At 41.8% G+C, this 18,827-nt stretch overlaps 1 protein-coding gene across 1 annotated transcript; it reads left to right on the top strand.

The window, feature by feature from the left end:
- Window positions 1-3,772: 3,772 nt before the first annotated feature.
- On the top strand, window positions 3,773-5,591 carry LOC147890777 (putative fucosyltransferase 8). Its single transcript, XM_087389825.1, has 2 exons — window positions 3,773-3,983; window positions 4,120-5,591. The coding sequence occupies exons 1-2, from the start codon at window positions 3,773-3,775 to the stop codon at window positions 5,589-5,591; spliced, it is 1,683 nt and encodes a 560-aa protein (XP_087245951.1).
- Window positions 5,592-18,827: the final 13,236 nt, after the last annotated feature.

Raw genomic sequence — 18,827 nt, 5'->3', positions numbered from 1 at the left:
TCTAGGACACACTCCTAGCCCTTAGGCACACACCCATACATCAATTTGACACTACAATGCACACGTATTGAAATGAGAGCGTGGGGTGTAGTATTTTTAGGATATCTTCCGCATTAGATGACTTGTGTTCATAGCTGGTACTTGATGCAAAGTCATTGGTCTTCTACATATTGTCTACTCTAGAAACACATGCTTAGTGGCATGTTTTCCAACAGACAGTAGGACCCAAAACTGAGTACAAATTGACCTTCACATCACCTCCATGGTCCTCAAGTGAGGTAAGTCCCAAACTTCGTGGGTGGAAGTGATTGTCTGAAAGATGGCATCAACCTAGAGAGGTGTCATGGCGAACTCTGCATGTACTATCTCACGTGGGACTGAGGGCTTACACCGAATCATCTTGGATCCCATGATCACCTATAGCAACTCAAATTTCCTCCACTCTGCCTTTAGGAGATCGCATCTCCAGAAAGGCACTGTATTCATGGCAATTGGCCGCACTAGCGTATCGAAAAGCCACCCCTTCATTGGTGCATCTTGGAATTGTGCCTGGAACCACTGTCGCTAGTCGAGCCAAAGCACTCTGCCTCTGTGTGAGTCATGGGTCATCGTGAAGAGGGGTCCTGTGAAGATTGCTCCCAAATACGTTTAGGACTGTACTATCTCCATTGGCTCTCCACTGGCTCTCCATGATAAGTGAAGTTGAGTCGGCGGAGCACTACCCATGAGGTGTTGAAGGCGATAACCTTGGTCTTCCCAATGTTGACTGTCAGGTCTCTCTCTTCACAACTCTAGGGCCTCCAGATGTCTCTACAACCCTTCCACTGAAGATTATATAAGGACTATGCCATCAACATATAGTAGTATATGTATCATGAGGTCTGCCATTAATGATCCCTTGCCTCCCAGGCGGTTGACGAAGGATATGGTCTCATCGATGTAAAGTCCGAAGAGGTTCGGTGAGAGGGGGCAACCCTGTTTCACCCCTATCGTGCTCTCGACCCAATGTGATAGTACATATTATTAAGCAAAACACATTATTTCCTAGAGTGCAAAGTAATTGCACATCGAGCAGGAACATAGGCGGGATAAAAGAACTTAAGGAAGTTGTAGAGACAATGGTATTCACACGGTCAAAGGGAGAAAAACGCCTAGTAGGACTGGGAGAAGCACCAAAAAATACAATCAAACCAATTGATTGGGTCGAGCAAGCAAAAGTGAGAAACCAACCTCTAGAACAAGTACTAGAAATTAATGCAACAAAGGAGGCAAAGGAGGAACAATTACACAGAAAAGGCAAAGCCAAATCAGTTCTAGCTACACCAAGACAGCATTCCGACTGCCGGCAGAAAGATGTGTGGCATTCCAACTACAAGCAGAAAGATGTGTGGCAAAGAATTATAGAAACACAAAAAGATGGCAATGGAGCACAAGACACATTTGATGCACCAAACGAAAGACAGAGCTCGACCACGACAACATATCCTCTTTAGGCAGATAGTAAAAATTGAAATCCAATCCAACAACCAGAATGTAGTAGTAGCACAGAGCAACTACATCATGATGAGGAATAAGATATCTCTAATATTCATAACGACAATCTACTCCAGAAGAAGAAGACCATCCAAAATGCAAAAGGCACGGAGCAGAGGCTGATAATTTCTTCAAAGAGCTATTACACTCCAAAGTGCAAATCACATTGGATTAACTATTAAATCTTACACCAACATACAAGGAACAATTGTTTCAAGGTTTGGAAGTAGACAACCAACCCAAGGCACCTATCTCGATGATAGAAGAAAATAAAGAGGAGTCTCCAGATATATATACATCAACCATAGACGAGGTGGATTAAAGAGTTCCCACAAAAGGAAAAGAATACCAAATGTCATGATTGATGGAGGATCAGGTGTAAGCATATTATCTAAGGATTTATTCAAGAAACTCTACTGCAATGAGTTAGCTCCAAGACCATTTCAAGTGAGAATGGCTGATCAAAGAAGAATTCAACCACTTTGGTATCCCTAGAGGCTAGGAAATTAGCATTTGGGGATTAGGTTTCACTATTACATTAGGTGTACTGAAGATGGAAGAGAAAGATAGTTCCTATTCTATGTTACTAGGTAAACCTTGGTTGAGAGCTACATGAGTGAAACAAGATTGAGGAGCTAAGAGAATCACAATCAAGAAAGGTAAGAAAAAGTTCAAAAATTGCCTAACATCTAAAAGAAGTTTCCCTCAGCATATGTAGCCATTGGAAGTAGAAGGTGTAAACATGGTGGCTGGACTCGAGGAGGATGAGGAAGAAAGCTTCCTAAGAAGAAACCCATCTATAATACTTATATTTGAGGTAGATGTGGCCAAGATAGTAAAACAATACATTACTCCAGAGAAAAAATCACAAGTTACTCAACCTACTACAGACAAACCACGGTCAGATGGAATCGGGCAGAAGTCAGATGCACAATCAGACATAAAAAGTGCCAACACAACAGAAGAGGCACACAATGAGGAAGGTACATTAGAGGACAACTCCAAAACAAGTATGCAAGCTATCATTGAAGCAAAAGCACAGTTTGAAGAGCATATGAAAAGGAGTGCTAGAGTCAAAGAAGATGATCTAGAAGAAACAAATCTTGGTGATTATGACAACCCCAAAATCGTGCTTATAAGAACTGACCTCAATAGTTCATTCAAAGAATAACTCGGGACATTGTTGGTTGAATACAAAGATGTCTTTGCATGGCACTACATAGACATGAAGGGTGTAGACCCAAGATTTTGCCAACGTAGAATCAATCTCAAAAAAGATGCAACACCTATAATCCAACATAGATACAAGACGAACCCTAACTATGCCAAACAAGTGAAGCTGGAACTAAACAAGCTACTCAAAGTTGGATTCATATATCCCTTGGACCATGTTACATGGTTGTCCCCAATTGTCATTGTACCCAAAAAGAATGGCACACTCAGAATATGTGTGGACTATAGGAAATTGAATGCTTCCACAATCATTGATCCATTTCCACTCCCATTTTGTGACTCATTACTAGATGTTGTTGCAGGCCATGAACTTTACAGTTTCCTTGATGGATTTAGTGGCTACAATCAGTTAAGAATGGCTCCTGAAGACAAAGACAAAACCACATTTGTAACTGAATGGGGAGTATTTAAATCAAATGTGATGACATTTGGACTAAAAATTGCACCACCTACTTTCCATAAATACATCCAGAATGTATTTGCAGAATCCCACAAGCTTGCCTTGACTCGCAACCTTGCATGCTGTTTGGTGAAGGCGAGAATGGAGACAGGAGGGTGGCAAAGGGGAGAGGAGATGGCTGTGAAGCAATCGATGGGGACTGCTTCGATGATGCAAAGCAAAGATGGCGACGATACAAGTTGGGTACCGAGTTGCCAAATTGTATAACCCTTGGATTATTCTAAATCCAAGGCTTATAAAGTGTCTAGTTGCCAAATTCTATAACCCTTGGATTACTGTAAATCCAAGGCTTATAAAGTAGACACGGGGCTCAACCACAAGCTAGAATTTCTTTTCATTCCACAATGCTAAGTGCCTAACTAAAGAGATAGCTACACGATATCAACGAGTGTGTGAAATTTTCTTTGGAAAATAGGACACGGAGGGCACACGTTAGTGCACGAACATGGAAATTCGCCCAAGCATTTGTATTCGTGTACACGATGGCCGTCGTTGGAAGCTCTCTATTACGTTCGTCGTTGCAAAGGCTTTCATGTACAGGCCACCATGGCTCATGGTCATAGACTGCCCTCGCCTCCGCCCTTGAAATACAATTGGCGCATGATTGTTGCTGCGCTAGGATTTGTCTTGATTTCTCTGGTTATCATGCTCGGCTCACAAGCTGGCAGCTACGATGCCAACATCCAAAGCCTTGACCGCCTATCAGTCGAAGGCCTGGTCAGCTTGCCGTTTGTCGACCGCCCAGCATTAACACTGGGTAAGTCGATAATCTCGTGGTAGATCAGTCTGTAAATTCTTTGGAGGAGCAAACGAGCGAGCGAGCCCAAGAGAGACAGGGATAGAGAGATACCACTTCATTGATTGATGGTTTTGAGTCGCCCTATTGTTTACAGCTTGCAGCGCTCTCGGATTGCAGAAGAAATCAAATCAGCATTACCACCCTTTCCCGAACGATTTGAGCGTGAGAAACTCCTGCCACAGTAAGTACCAGCAGCATTGCTTCCGCAAGAACACGTCGCCCCACTTCCTGCCGCCCTTCAAGTTCTTGTCTGTGCTTCGGGAGTACGAGGCATACCATGAGCGATGCACGGTAGGCTACAACCTCACTGCGCTGGCCTTAGCGGGTCATGTACCGCAAGACTGCAAATATCTGGTTTGGAAAAGTATGGACGGGATAGGCAATCAGGTCCTCTCGCTCGTTTCTGCCTTCCTATATTCCCTTTTGACTAGCCGCGTAATGCTCATTGCCACTGACTCTCACATCCATGAGTATCTTTGCAATCCCTTCCCGCTCTCTACTTGGGTATTACCCGAAGATTTTCCAGAGCCTCAGATGCGTGTCCAAGCCAAGCGATTGTGTGATTATTTGGACGAAGTTTTTCTACAGCAGCAGGAAGACTCGTCGTCCGTCCAGCACAATCTGACTAGATTGATTGACGATGCTCCAAAACATCTGTTCGTCTATATCATGTGCTGCGATTGGGACCGTGATCATCCTTTTTTCTGTCCAACAACGCAGAAACTGCTGACGGGCGTGAATTGGGTCTTCTATCGGAGCCACGAGTATACATTGCCAGGGTTCTACTTCGTGCCGGAGTTTCGACAAAAGCTCAACGACTGGTTCCCCCGAAAAGATGTCTTCATGCACGGAGCAAGATATTTGCTCAATCCGGAGAATGGTGTATGGGCTCGTATAATGCAGTTCTACAAAGCTTACATGGAGGTGGCGGATCGGCGGATCGGGCTTCAGATCCGTTCTTGGACGGGTAATTACAGTGCCTCCGTGAGCAGGCAGATTTTGAAGTGCACCGTGGAGCAAAATCTGCTTCCCCGACCTCTGGAGGGGGTGGATCCTTCCACTCAAATTCAACTTGCTATGAAGGATCACCAGCAGAAAGTCGCCGTGCTTGTAGCCTCTCTCCGAGGGGAATACTACCAAGACTTGGAAGACGATTTCGCCCATGCACCAAATTCGAATGGCTCCCTGGTGACTGTGTTTACTGCCTCGCGCGAGGGCGGCCAAATGACTGGCAATCGAAGCCATGACGAGAAGGCAGTCATGGACATCTGGCTGATGAGCTTCGTGGAAGACATGGTGATCAGTTCGTCCTCAACGTTTGGGAGCACTGCAAGCGGGATGGCGGGGATAATTCCCTTGGTGTTCAACAAGTATGAGAAGAACAAGATGGACGAAGCAGCTTGCGGGAGGAGCAATCTAGCAGGGCCCTGTTTTCTGAAATACCCGAGAAATCAGCCCTGCAAGCTTGATCCCCCGAACACCAACATTAGTTCTAATCCAGGCTCCATGCTGCCGGAGATCAGGTACTGCGATTTCAATGTTGGGATCAGTGTGTATGCAGGTTGACGAGCCGTGTGAGATCAAACATAGTTAGAGAATTTGCACTTTGGGAACACCCAAGGCGAGCCCACTGCTTACATGCATTCAAATTTCAATGCACCATTTTTCCCGTCATCGAATGACCACAAGTAGTCCTCTCACAGCATACACACTATAGGAATTGATCATCTTCTACTTATCAAGTGCAACTATATGATATGAGCAAATCCTATAGAACATACTTTAGGATACAAAGTGGAACTTCATTGTGATTCTTGAAATCAATCATAAATAACAAGAGATTCAAGCTTAATTTGAAATATCAAATAGCTAAACCCTTAGTCCCTTTTTTTATACAATAAGTGCATTACAATCACAATTTTAAGCTCTCTCTTTTTTTTAAAAGAACCTTGACGGCTTTAATTAGATATAATAGAGATATACAAAAATGGGCCATCTTAGAAGGGTACCTAGACCTGTGGCCTATGTTGCAAGCATCCAAATGTGCACAAAATACTAAGACACCAACTAAAGCAAACTGACCAAGTCCACCAGGTAGTCACCCACCAAAGAATCCTATTTCCCAGCTACAACTTATGCATCCAAGATGGTCTCTTTCAGCAGCTGCATTATCACAGGCTCATTATCTCCCACTACTTGTAAAGGCAGATTGATTCCTCACCATCCAGATAGCATTTACTGCCATGCGGCGAATATATAGCCAGTAAGCTTTGAGCATCAACGTGAACCATAATCATCGCTTAACAACACTGCCCTCCACTTGGAGCCCAAGCTAAAATTTGTCCATTAAACCACTCCTATTGACTGCCATTTCCACCTTTTCCACATGCATCTCATCACCGGACAACCCCAAAACAAGTGATTGAGGACTTTTACCCCATTTCTGCATAAAGGACAAAGGTGGCTTACCTCCATATTCCTAGCCAATCTTATTCTGATTGGCAACCATTGATTGAGCAACTTCCACATCAGAAAGCTGGCTTTGGCGACCCTGCAATCTTTCCATATATTGCGCAATCTATCCTCCCACCATTTTTGTGAGTGCCGCCGCCCCCACTTTCTATTGAGGGCTAGCGAATAGACCCCTTTCTTTGACAATCTTCGATAAATCATCCTTGTAGTGGTTGGTTCCTTTGACTTACACAAGTCTATGCACTAACAGTGTCCTATTGCCCCCTTATTGTTTGCAGCATGCACTGTTCCATTGATGCATATGTTGAAGCAATGTCAACAAGAAGGAAATCTGAAGGGGCTTTATTTGCCCTCGAGTGAGCCATTATGTGTTCAACTCTTTGCCGATGATTTGATGGCTTTGACTCAGGAAGACTTGCAGAGTGTGCAGGCTTTGATGCGAGTCATGCAAATTTTTTGTAGGGCATCTGGTTCAGTATGCAGTTTGCAGAAAAGATTTGGTCTCAAAACTAGTGTAGATCCTCCCCCTCAGTAAGCTAATGATCTCTTGGTCTCTTTGATAAGGCATGGGGAAGTGATGAGATATCTTGGTGCTCCGATAGGGATAGAGATTTCAATCAAACAAAGGTTTGAGTGGTTCTTGGAGAAGGTCAAGTCTAAACTTAAGGTTTGGGGAGGAATGTGTTTGGGGTGGAATGCAAGAGCTTTGCTGATCAAACATGTGCTATCAGCTTCCGTGACATATGTGGCTACGCTTTGGAATTTTTGTAAGATTCATTGGATGCAGGTGGAACATCTGTTTTGGGCATTCCTCTAGGCAAAGGAAGAGGGCAAAAGGCATATGCATTATACACCATGGGAGGTATTACAGGAGCCTAAATTCCAAGGAGGTCTCGCTTTCCCTAATATCAGGCTAAAGAATATTTCATTGATGGGGAAATGGCTACCCAGGCTGTTTGTGGATGAGTCACCTTGGGTTCAGCTTGTAAGATGGTTCATTGAGCAGGGATCTTCCTCAGAGCTGGGTCATGGAATGCAATGCATTGGTATGATCAATTAGTTTCTGGATTTCCTCTAAAAATTATTGGTTTCGATTTGGTGGCTGGCCTGTGGAAGATTTGCGTGCAGAAGATGAGATGGAAAGGAAAAGCAGGTTTAAGAGGGGATGCAAGTTTGGGTGAAGGAATATGGTGGAGGAAGGCATTGTGCACTAGAGATATGTCATTTTCTAGACTCAATCTTTATACTGCAAGAAATGTTTATAGGAAGGATCTAAGGTGCTAGTCGTCATCGTAGATCTAGGACCTCAGAAAATGGGATTGGATCCAGTTAAAAGCTATCACCTGTGATATTTGCATTAAACATCAGGGAGGAGGCCCTAGTTAGTGTGATCCTACAACAATTGCTAGAGATGTGGCCAACTAACTGCATCTATGCTACTATGGCAAGAGATATGCAGTGGTATCTTAGCAAAATCAAACACCATTTATACACAGGATTGCTGATACATTTTGGAATAATTAGAGACCATTGCCACAAATACTTCACCGAAACTAAGCTGAGTCCGCACCTCCAAAACAAAATCCCACCTCATTCTGCCATAGGCTTTATCTAGATCAAGCCCAAACACCACACACTGTTGGTTGGATTTCCTTGCATAATCCAATGCAATGGAAACATTCAAGAGTATTATTAAAATCCTCTTTGAATTTTATGAAACCACTTTGCTCCTTGTCTACAACCTGCATCACACTTGCCTTATCCTGATGGCCATTACCTTGTTCATAAACTTATATGAGGTGTTCATGATCGTGATTGGTCGCCAACCCCAACCCAAATTCTATTTTCGCACTTTGGGGAGAGTTTCATAATGCTTGCATTCACATCTGCAGAAACAAACCCTCTCTTCACTGAGGCATTTAGCATTTCCACCAAATCTTCACCTATAATATCCCAAAAATGGAGAAAAAACTATGCTAAGAGACCGTTCGGCTCTAGGAACGATCCTTCTTCATTAGGCTTAGAGCCTCAAATAGCTCTTTACATTCAAAAGGTCTCACTAGCAAACGTCTTTGTCCCTCTAAAACTCTACATTCAATCCTTGCTAAAGCATCAGTCAAGGCATCCCTCCATTTCTCATCTTGAATAGCAGGCATACCCACTAGAGAACTTAGTTGAGTCTTGAAGACGTCAGCAATCTTCCAAAAGTTAGAGACCAATTCACCATCTACGTCGAGCACTCAGTCAATTCTATCTCTTTTCGCTTTTATTTTCATTGGAAAAAAAACTTGGTTGGGAAGTCTCCTAATTCAAGCTCAATTCAAGCCATAGCTTCCCACTCCTCAATCTTGCTCTCTCCACATCTTCCATTTCCCTCTTCTGTATATCAATTTCTAGTTCTACAAGCAAGGCAGCACAAAATTTATCCCTCAGCAATAGCCGATCTTAAGGCATCATGCATATACACCATATTTTTAAATTTGCCAGCCCATAGCTTTGTCTGCCTCATCCAATTACGGGCTACCAAGACAATTGTCTGACTCAACATATCCCATCTCAAGTAGGGATCCTTATGGTGTGCTCTAGTTGCAACCAAATCCTTCTAATCATATTGCAAAATGCCTCATTTCCTAGAAGCTTATCGTCCAAAATGAACATCTAAGGACCGAGCATCTTGGGGATAGAAAACTGCCAAAACCAATGGAACATGGTCCGATAAGTAGGAATGGGTAGCATATTCACCTTTCATTGGAGCACAACACCACCATCCCTCCTTGAAAAGATAAAACCTGTCAATCCTCCCAACCCTATACTGATTACCCTTCTGCCTATTGGACCAGGGAAATCCACTAAAACTTGCATAGAGTTGAGACCAAGCCTCGCTCTCAAACTTGGAAATTGGACACCTTGCATGAGACCTATCCTTCGACCGCTCGATAAAATTCCAATCACCCCCCAAAATCCCTCCCCCTATAACCAGAAACCTGAGACAATAGGGACTACCAACACACCAATCTCTCCTTGGAGAAATTGGGGGAATAAACATAGAGAATTAAACACAAAGTAATCCACAAAGATAGAGGCAGCTAGAAACAAGCCCTCCTTGTCCCTGAACAACTCTTGAGGCTTCCAAACTTCCTTCACCAGAACCACAACCCCTCCTTTTCCCCTCACCAGATAGATAACAAAGACCTCAAACCCCATCTTCCTACAGAGAAACCAAAAATGATCAAACTCTCCACATTTGACTTCTTAAAGCAAAATAACTTCCAGATTCAAATCTCTCAAAAGAGTAATACAACTGCGTTGCTTCGATAGCCCATAGCACCCTCTCAAGTTCCAAGAGATCATAACCACCGACCTACCCCTCTCACCCAAATCAACCCTACTGAGTTTCTTCATTTTCCAAGGCTCTATAATCATCACACAGAAAGTGAAACATATTCCCTTGACCTTGACCAGAGCTTCTAGTAGCCATGTCTTTGATACTTGAAATGATATGATTTGACATGGTACGAAGCTACTCTATAGATACATGCTTGAGTTACATGGCTCCAGCAAAGTCCTTTCATTCTTCTTTTCTTCTGGCGGCCACTTCTGATGATATGCTTTAGGTAACTCCTCATTTGGGTCTCCTTGAACTGACGAGGCCTCATCTTCTTGCATCGGGAAAATTTAAGACACCCCTATCGTATCCCTCCCCTAGGTCTTCATAGCATCTTTAGGTCCAGACTCTCATGTTCCCCCAATGTTTCCTTGGCTTTATCCACACCGACTGTCATTTCCTTCTAATCTGGTTCATGTAGCCAACCTTTTTCCAATCACCTTCTTGTGATCCACCATCCTCCATCCAACCCTTTTACACCATTTCCCTTTCTAAATAAGGCTCCTTGGTAGCTCGATGACGAAGGTCCGCTTTATGCAAAGAGACTTCACTGGCTTTTTCCTCCTTACTTTGATCAAGAGGGACCGGCACCCTCTTAGCATCATCTCTCTTATCCCCATCTGCCTCCCTACTCTTAGTAATCCTTCTCAAGTAGTTCCTAACAAAGTGGGAAGTTGAATGACACAAGTAGTAAGAGTTTGGAAAATGCCCAAACTGCACTTGTTGAGTGAACGCCACACCATCTAGAAGCTCAACATTAATAAAATCAAGCATATACAGGCTGCGATCCCAAAGGATCCAAGCTTTTCAAACTACCGAAGACATGTGGGGAACTAGTGACACCCTTCCCAAAGAAGTAGCAAGACACTCAACCAAAATCCCTAATAGCTCAAGAACCCCCGAGAACTCGACCCAAACTGGGGCACTCATGGAAGAGGAATTCATCTATACTGAACGTTGAGCTCCAGGGGACCACTAACATTGTCGCTCCAGCAAACAAGAATGTTTTTCCCACCACCTCATTGTGGAACTCCTCTGAGATGAATCTTATAAGGAAGAAGCCTTTCCCTAAGAACCTTACTGAAAAACCAGCACAGCAGGAATATCACACTCAAAATCCAAAAGCTCTTCAAGCTTAAAAATACACCATGGTTTGCTAGCTTCTCATCTTATCAAGAATTTTAATAAATTTAGCCTAAATAATTTTATCTAATGTCTCAAAGAAATTTTTAGCTCTACTAAATGTTACTAATTACGAAACTATTTTTACATGCTGAATCATGGTCTCTTAAATCTTCCTTAGTTTTCCAATGGCTTTTCTTGTACTTGTATAACTTGAGAATACTTTTTCTAGCTTTATAATGTTTTTTTAGACCTCGAAAATAATTTTGTATTCATAAAACTTTTTTAATCTTTAGAATCATTGTCTGAGTATCATAACATTTCCAGTTGTAAACTAGTTTTACAAATGTGTGAATTTTTCTCTTCCACTAATCTCCATACGGTTTTGCCCACATGCTGTGACACCACCCTGGTAGAACTTTGAAGAATTCACCTTTTGCATCAAGTAGTTGCATCCACCAAGAAATATAGGGAGTACAAGAGAAGGCATATTCACAAAGCATAGCACTTTCTCCTCTAAGAACTAGGTACACGGGTCCATGAGAGGTGAGAGAATAAGATTGTCGACACTTGGTGATCCTACAAGGGATAGACATGCTGAAGTACACGTGGGAAATTGAATATAATGAGTTAATTAGTCCTTAAAATTGATATAAAAAACCATTAGAGAAATTTTTCATGCTGACAGCAGCTGATGAGCTATGGTAGTTTATACAATTTATATAACAAACATTTAGAGCAACAATTCATGCTTGGTACAATTTATTATCACAAAAGATACATCCAAGTAGCTAACGATGATTTGAAGACTTGGAAAAACAACTTGATAACTATTTTTGGGATGGAGGAGTGTTGCCAAAAAACCTATAGAATCCTTTGAGTGTTGGTCAATGTCTGATGCATGCTCAAACAATGCCATAGGTACATGGCTAGGAGAGAAGAACACCTGCATTGTCAAGGTGGCAAGAACTACTAGAACATGGACCAACAAACATCTGGGATTATATTTGAACAAGGAATGGATAGCTGACATGAATGATTGCAAGGAGTAGAAGGCCCTTAACAATAAAGAGCTCGAGGATGGCAATTGCTTGGCCCCTTGCATGGTGAGATGGCATCTGAGTACTACATGGACACTAAAAATGAAGGGGTTTCAGAGATGCATCAATGATTACTTGAGGTACCACATGTAGCAAAGTCCTCAAGACACTGACACATTGATTACTAGTGAGCCCCTCTATGAGCCAAGTCATGAGCATGGATGTTGACCTAAAAGGCAAGCATTTGATTTAGAGGAAGGATGCACCTCAAACCAAGAACAAAGAAGAAGACTTACCCACAAGACAGAGGTGGGGTAGGGTGAGCCAAGGTTATGATTAGGGTTCAAAACAAGAATCAAGCTAGGAGAACAATTACCATAAGGGTCACGAAGGTCCCAAGGAGCTATTTCCCAAGCAAGTGACACTAAACCCAAAAGCGATCCAACAAGCACGGAGCCTTGCTCAATCAAGTATTCCATCTCGCCCATCAAGCCCAAGGTCTATTCAAACTCCTTCAGGAAGTGAAAGAGCTCAAACTTGGAGTTCGCAACAAGTTGATAGGCACAAACTAAAGAGTTTGGTTGCAGTAGGACATTGCAGGCACAAAGCACGGCTAGTGCTTGAGGTCATGGAGAATGATGTCCATCACCAAATGGTCTTACTGCGTCCATGAGTCACAATTTAGGCATTTTAATCCAATAGATCTATATTCCGCAAACATTGTCCCAAAATGGTAGTGATCAAGGCAAAGTCATCATAATCAATCAAGATTAAATTCAAGAATTTAAAGGTGCTGGTGATGAAGAAGTCCCATATAGTTACTTGTAGAGTTTTCTATGAGTGTGCTAGATATAAGGTATTACAACCAAAAAAGAGAGTATAAATTACTTTCCTTTCTTATTGACAAAATTTTCTCATGGCTATTTCTGATTGGCATTTTTGTGGATTGGCAATAGATGTCCAAAGAGTTTCTTAGAAGATCTATGCAAGAGATTAATCATGAGCATGTTCACACCAAATTAGTGACTTGTAGCAAAAGGATAATGAACCTATACAAGAATTTTTCTTATGAATGCACACCCTCATCAATTGAGCGGAGCACACCACTGGTTGATAAATCATTATGTGCTTCATTGACTATGGGTTGCACTTAGATAGACATTTTGGTCTCCTAATACTGTTATATAAGGAATTGCTAAATCAAGTAGTGGCATTGGAAAAAAGTGGACCTGCCAAGAAGAAGAAAAAGAAGAAGATCAAGAAAAGTGAGGAGGAAGAGACCTCATTAAAGCCAGATAAACTAAAGACCACTCTCAAGAAAGCTTTGAAAGAATTGGGCTTCCAAGGTAAGACCATTCAAGATGAGAAGTGGTGCAACAAGTGTTTGAGGCAAGCTCACACCAAAAGCAACTATTGAACCAAGCATGATGACTCATAGTGCTAGTCCAATAAAAATTGCATTGTGGGATGTGAACCAGGTCACACAGGTAAAGGCAAGAATGAAAGAGATAGAAATTGAAGGTACATTACAACTATGTTGCTCTTTTTGTGGTGAAAATCAAGTTAAGGCAAAATGTAAATTGTGGCAAGAACACATCAAATTGCTCAAAAATAATCAAGAAAGGAGCGTAGTCTATCCATCATGCCAAGTCATTCTAGTAGAGTTCCCCAAGTCAATAGAATTTCATGCAGTCCTTAGGTCTCAAGGTCAAGTACCTAAGTAGGTAAGCACCACTGACAACCACCTACAAGGACATATATTGGTGAGAGCGGAGATGGAGACAAGTGGTTACTAAATTGGCCAAAGAATTATGAAAAGGTGCCTACTATTGACCTACCTCCAAACCCACCTGTGGTCTTATAATAAATTGAGCAGGGTGAAGAATCAACAAGCGCATCCCTGTTCGAGCAACATCGGCAATGTGAGTTCATAAGTCATACAAGCATGGGAGATATTCCAAAACATAAAAATTAGTCTTTTTGTGGTTGAATTATTAAGGATTGCTCCATATTATGAATTTCAACAACCTTCAAGCCTTAAGTGAGACCCATTCAAGATGCAGGTACTGCATATGATGCCCATCATCAATACATCCATAGTGGATGGTGAAGTCCCATCATTAATGTAAAAATAAAAAATCAAAATGTATCTAGTGTTATTATGGGTGGTGGATCAGGAGTCAACATATTTCAAATGCTATGGCCAAGCATATGAAGTTTAAAAATCTCAAACCTTCTCCATTCTGAGTGGGCATGGCCGATCAACAGCCACTTGCACCAAAAGACATGCTTCCAGGTGTTGTAATTACAATTGGAAGTACATTATACTATGAGTTTACTTGTCATTCCAATGGAAGAAAATGCATACTCTTGGGAACAGCCTAGCTAAAGAGTGCCAAGGTATTGCATGATTGGGGCGGCATTGAAATGATGAGCAGTAAGATGGGTGATAAAGAGGTACATATTCCTACTAATCCAAACAAAGTATTGAATGGTTACTGCTTGAAGCATTTGGAATCTAAAGACTAGTCCCTCAAGACGTGGAATTTAGGCTTATGGAAATGCATATGTTTCCCGTGGGAGAAATAGATATTTTCCAAGTGGCAATTGAACTTAAGTAGAAGATCAAAGAAGAGAAGTCGATAGAACAATGAGGTCTCTACCCAAGCCAATTTACCAAGGACATGAAAAGTGAAATGACAATTGGTTGAGCCCAAAATCACTATCACTCAGCTTGGTATGAAGCACCTAGTTCATGAGTTGACACAAAAACTTAATCTAGGTAGAAATAAGGAACCACACATAGTTGTGGTGAGCTCACATTTCCTAAACGATCAACTCCAAGCAGTACTAAGAGCTTTTTTCTTGCAATATAAAGATGTTTTTTCTTGGAGTTATTCCAATTTGTAGGATGTGCCACCTGAGATATGCCAACATTGGATTCCTCTAATATGGGATGCCAATCCAGTGCATCAACAAATGTACAAGATGAATAGTGATCATGGCAAACAAGTATAATCAAAACTTGGTCAACCCATTCAATCCAGATTCATTTATGCTATTAATCATGGTGATTGGTTGCTCCCAGTTATTGTTATGCCTAATAAAAATGGTAAGCTACATGTGTGTGTTGACTAGAAAAAGTGATGAATGCTCGGCGGACTAGGGACTTTTTTATGTATGATAGTCTTTTTAAGTTAGGTAGCTACTCGTCTTCACAAGGCTATCTGAATAATAACACGAAGTACATGCCGCTCCATCCATTTTTTGTATTTTCATATGAATACATAGGTCTCAAGAAAAGTCTAGGCAATATTCCATGAGACTATGTGACTTTATATCTAGTATGAGGTGGATTGACTTGGAATCATTGTGCAAGGCTTTGAATTGTTAAGGGGTAGGCACATTGCAAGTTAAATCCCCATGTTTGTATGCTACGGTACTGCCTTGCATCAAGTCAAATTTTCTAGCCTCATCTCCCCATGCAGACATATCCTCACCCTTTTCCCCCCAGACTTTACCTCCTCTAGTTGTCTTGCCAATTGCCACAATCTCCACAAATCCTCTTGAGTCTGCTCCTCTTTCTCTGCCAGTTGCCAAGCCCATCTTTGCCTCTGCTGCGCTGCCTCCACTCTCTCCCTCATCAAATAGTTTTCACATCCAAGCCCTTGTGTACAAAGTGATGGCAAATAATCTATATTCAAGAAACATGCAATTGTAGAACATAGTAGAAATAAAACAATCGACTTCTTCTATTGAAAAGATAAGCCTCAGCCCTACGGGGTTTGTTGGTTGATACAATATGACTCTACTAAGACTGAGGACCCTAGAAACAAAGGCAGCTAGCTACTCTACAAAACACAGACCAAGGCTCGAGGCCTTCATGACAAAAGGAGGGAGTCAATTGATTTCAAAGCTAATATACTAGCTTGCTGCCCCACCATGCACATGAGATGATGTCACCCAGCTCCAGAAAGCTCTAAACCACCACATGTAGATCACTAGCAAGCTTTTCATGTAGCCCTTTAGCCATTTGCATGGCCCTTCACACTAGACAGCACCATAGAGGAATAGTGTACTGCCATGTAGCATCACCCTAGAAGATCATTTTCCTAACACCTTCCTTGATCTGAATAGGGAGACATCGAAAAAGAAAACGGACATCATAGTCCCGTTAATCGAACATCGTAGTCTAGACATAACCAAACAATCTCACAAGCATCAAAGCTTTATAAGATAGGTGGTATCACCATAGTAAAGAGATGCTCCTCATGTTTCTCCTCACTTAGAAATAACCCAACACAATCTATGAAGTCAGCCTCATTATCAAGCCTTAGAATTCGAGCATACTGACTGTACCTTGACAGCAAACTTTTCAGCAGTATTGCCTTCTAATCTTCGTGTTCAATTTTAGACCTGAGCTCAAAGAGCTATTTCAGTAATGCCTGCTTTTTTGATTCAGGAAGGTCGCTAATTCTTCATTATCATCCATGTGTAAATCGTAAAGCTATTGCTTCATCTGATCTTCTTGCAAACCCTCTTGACATGCATTACTGCAAGACTCCTCACAAATTCTCAGAGATTGCCGACAGACACATGATCTCTGCCTTCAAAAATTCTCATGATGGAATTCTACAAACCTCTCTTAGACCCTGAGATCACCCGCTCTCATACCAAATAAGCTATATTCAATTGATTATTGAGAGATGCAATTGTAAAACACAGTAGAAATAAAACAATCGACTTCTTCTATTGAAAAGATAAGTCTCAACCCTATGGGGTTTGTTGGCTAATACAATATGACTCTACTAAGACTGAGGACCCTAGAAACAAAGGCAGTTAGTTGCTCTACAAAGCACAGACCAAGGCAAACCAAGGCTCGAGTCCTTCACGACAAAAGGAGGGAGTCAATTGATTTCAAAGCTAATATACTAGCTTGTTGCACCACCATGCACATGAGATGAGGTCGCCCAGCTCTAGAAAGCTCTGAACCGCCACATGTAGATCACCAGGAAGCTTTTCATGTAGCCCTTCAGCCGTTTGCATGGCCCTTCACACTAGCCAGCACCACAGATGAATAGTGTATTGCCATGTAGCATCACCCTAGAAGATCATCTTCCTAACACCTCCCTTGATCTGAATAGGGAGACTTCGAAAAAGAAAATGGACATCATAGTCCCATCAGTCGGACATTGTAGTCCAGACATAACCAACCAATCTCACAAGCATCAAAACCTGAATCCGAGCATTATAGCTCAAAACACACCATAACCAAAAAATACTTTGAAAGTTTCTTCCTATGCCGAAAAAGAGCGGTCTGGTGAACACCATCTGACTTCTCGAAGGCCCAATCTTGATCAGGTAACTGAGGAGAAACAAATCCCGCCATCTCTTTTGGTGATGAAAATCCTTGAACCATGCAAGCCTTACACTCCTCTTTCTTTTCTATCTCATCCTTTTGTTTCTTTACACAGAATCTTTCAATGTGGCCTGGCTTGCCACAATAATAACACGAGCACATATTTCCTTTTTGTTTATCTTTTGTAAGATAGGTGGTATCACCAATAAAGAGATGCTCCTCACATTTCTCCTCCCTTAGAAGTAACCCAACACAATCTATGAAGTCAATCTCATCATCAAGCCTTAGAATTTGAGCAAACTCACTTTACCTTGAGGGCGAACTTTTTAGCAGTATTGCCTTCTAATCTTCGTCTTCAATTTTAGACCAGAGCTCAAAGAGCTATTTCCATAATGCCTGCTTGTGATTCAAGAAGGTCGCCAATTCTTCGTTATCATCCATGTGTAAATCATAAAGCTATTGCTTCATTTGATCTTCTTGCAAATCCTCTTGACATGCATTATTGCAAGACTCCTCACAAATTCTCAGAGATTGTCAATAGACACACGTTCTCTACCTTCAAAAATTCTCACACTGGAATTCTACAAACCTCTCTCAGACCCTCAGATCACCCACTCTGATACCACTGATGGCAAATAATATTCAAATGATTATTGAGACATGCAATTGTAGAATACAGTAGAAATAAAACAGTCGACTTCTTCTATTGAAAAGATAAGCCTCAACCCTACGGGGTTTGTTGGCTGATACAATATGACTCTACTAAGATTGAGGGCCCTAGAAACAAAGGTAGCTAGCTGCTCTACAAAGTATAGACCAAGGCTCAAGGCCTTCACGACAAAATGAGGGAGCCAATTGATTTCAAAGCTAATATACTAGCTTGCTACACCGGCATGCACACGAGATGACATCACCTAGCTCCGAAAAGCTCTGAACTACCACATGTAGATCACCAGTAGGCTTCTCATGTAGCCCTTCAGCCGTTTACATGGATCTTCACACCAACTAGCACCACAGAGGAATAGTGTACTCCCACACAGCATCAAGATCATCTTCTTAATACCTTCCTTGATCTGAATAGGGAGATGTCAAAAAAGAAAATGGACATCATAGTCCCGTCAATTGGACATCGTAGTCCAGAAGCAACCAAACAATCTCACAAGCATCAAAGCCTGAATCCACCGAGCATCGTAGCTCCAAACACACCATAACCAAAAAATACTTTGAAAGTTTCTTCCTGTGCCGAAAAAGAGTGCTCTCATGAACACCATCTGACTTCTCGAAGGCCCAATCTTGATCAGGTAACTCAGCAGAGACAAATACTGCCATTTCTTTTGGTGATGAAGATGCTTGAACTATGCAAGCCTTACTCTTCTCTTTCTTTTATGTCAAGTCCTTTTGTTTCTTCACATAGAATCTTTCAA

This window comes from Dipteris shenzhenensis, chromosome 18 (assembly GCF_047967505.1).
Source record: "Dipteris shenzhenensis isolate YYH24624 ecotype China chromosome 18, Dip_SZ_1.0, whole genome shotgun sequence".
NCBI classification, from domain to species: Eukaryota; Viridiplantae; Streptophyta; class Polypodiopsida; order Gleicheniales; family Dipteridaceae; genus Dipteris; species Dipteris shenzhenensis.
This window is presented reverse-complemented; position numbering and strand designations above follow the sequence as displayed.

Coding starts and splice junctions, on each gene's coding strand:
- LOC147890777 (XM_087389825.1), top strand. CDS start 3,773: ATGGCTCATGGTCATAGACTGCCCTCGCCTCCGCCCTTGAAATACAAT. Junction 3,984..4,119: donor CCGCCCAGCATTAACACTGG/GTAAGTCGATAA, acceptor TATTGTTTACAG/CTTGCAGCGCTCTCGGATTG.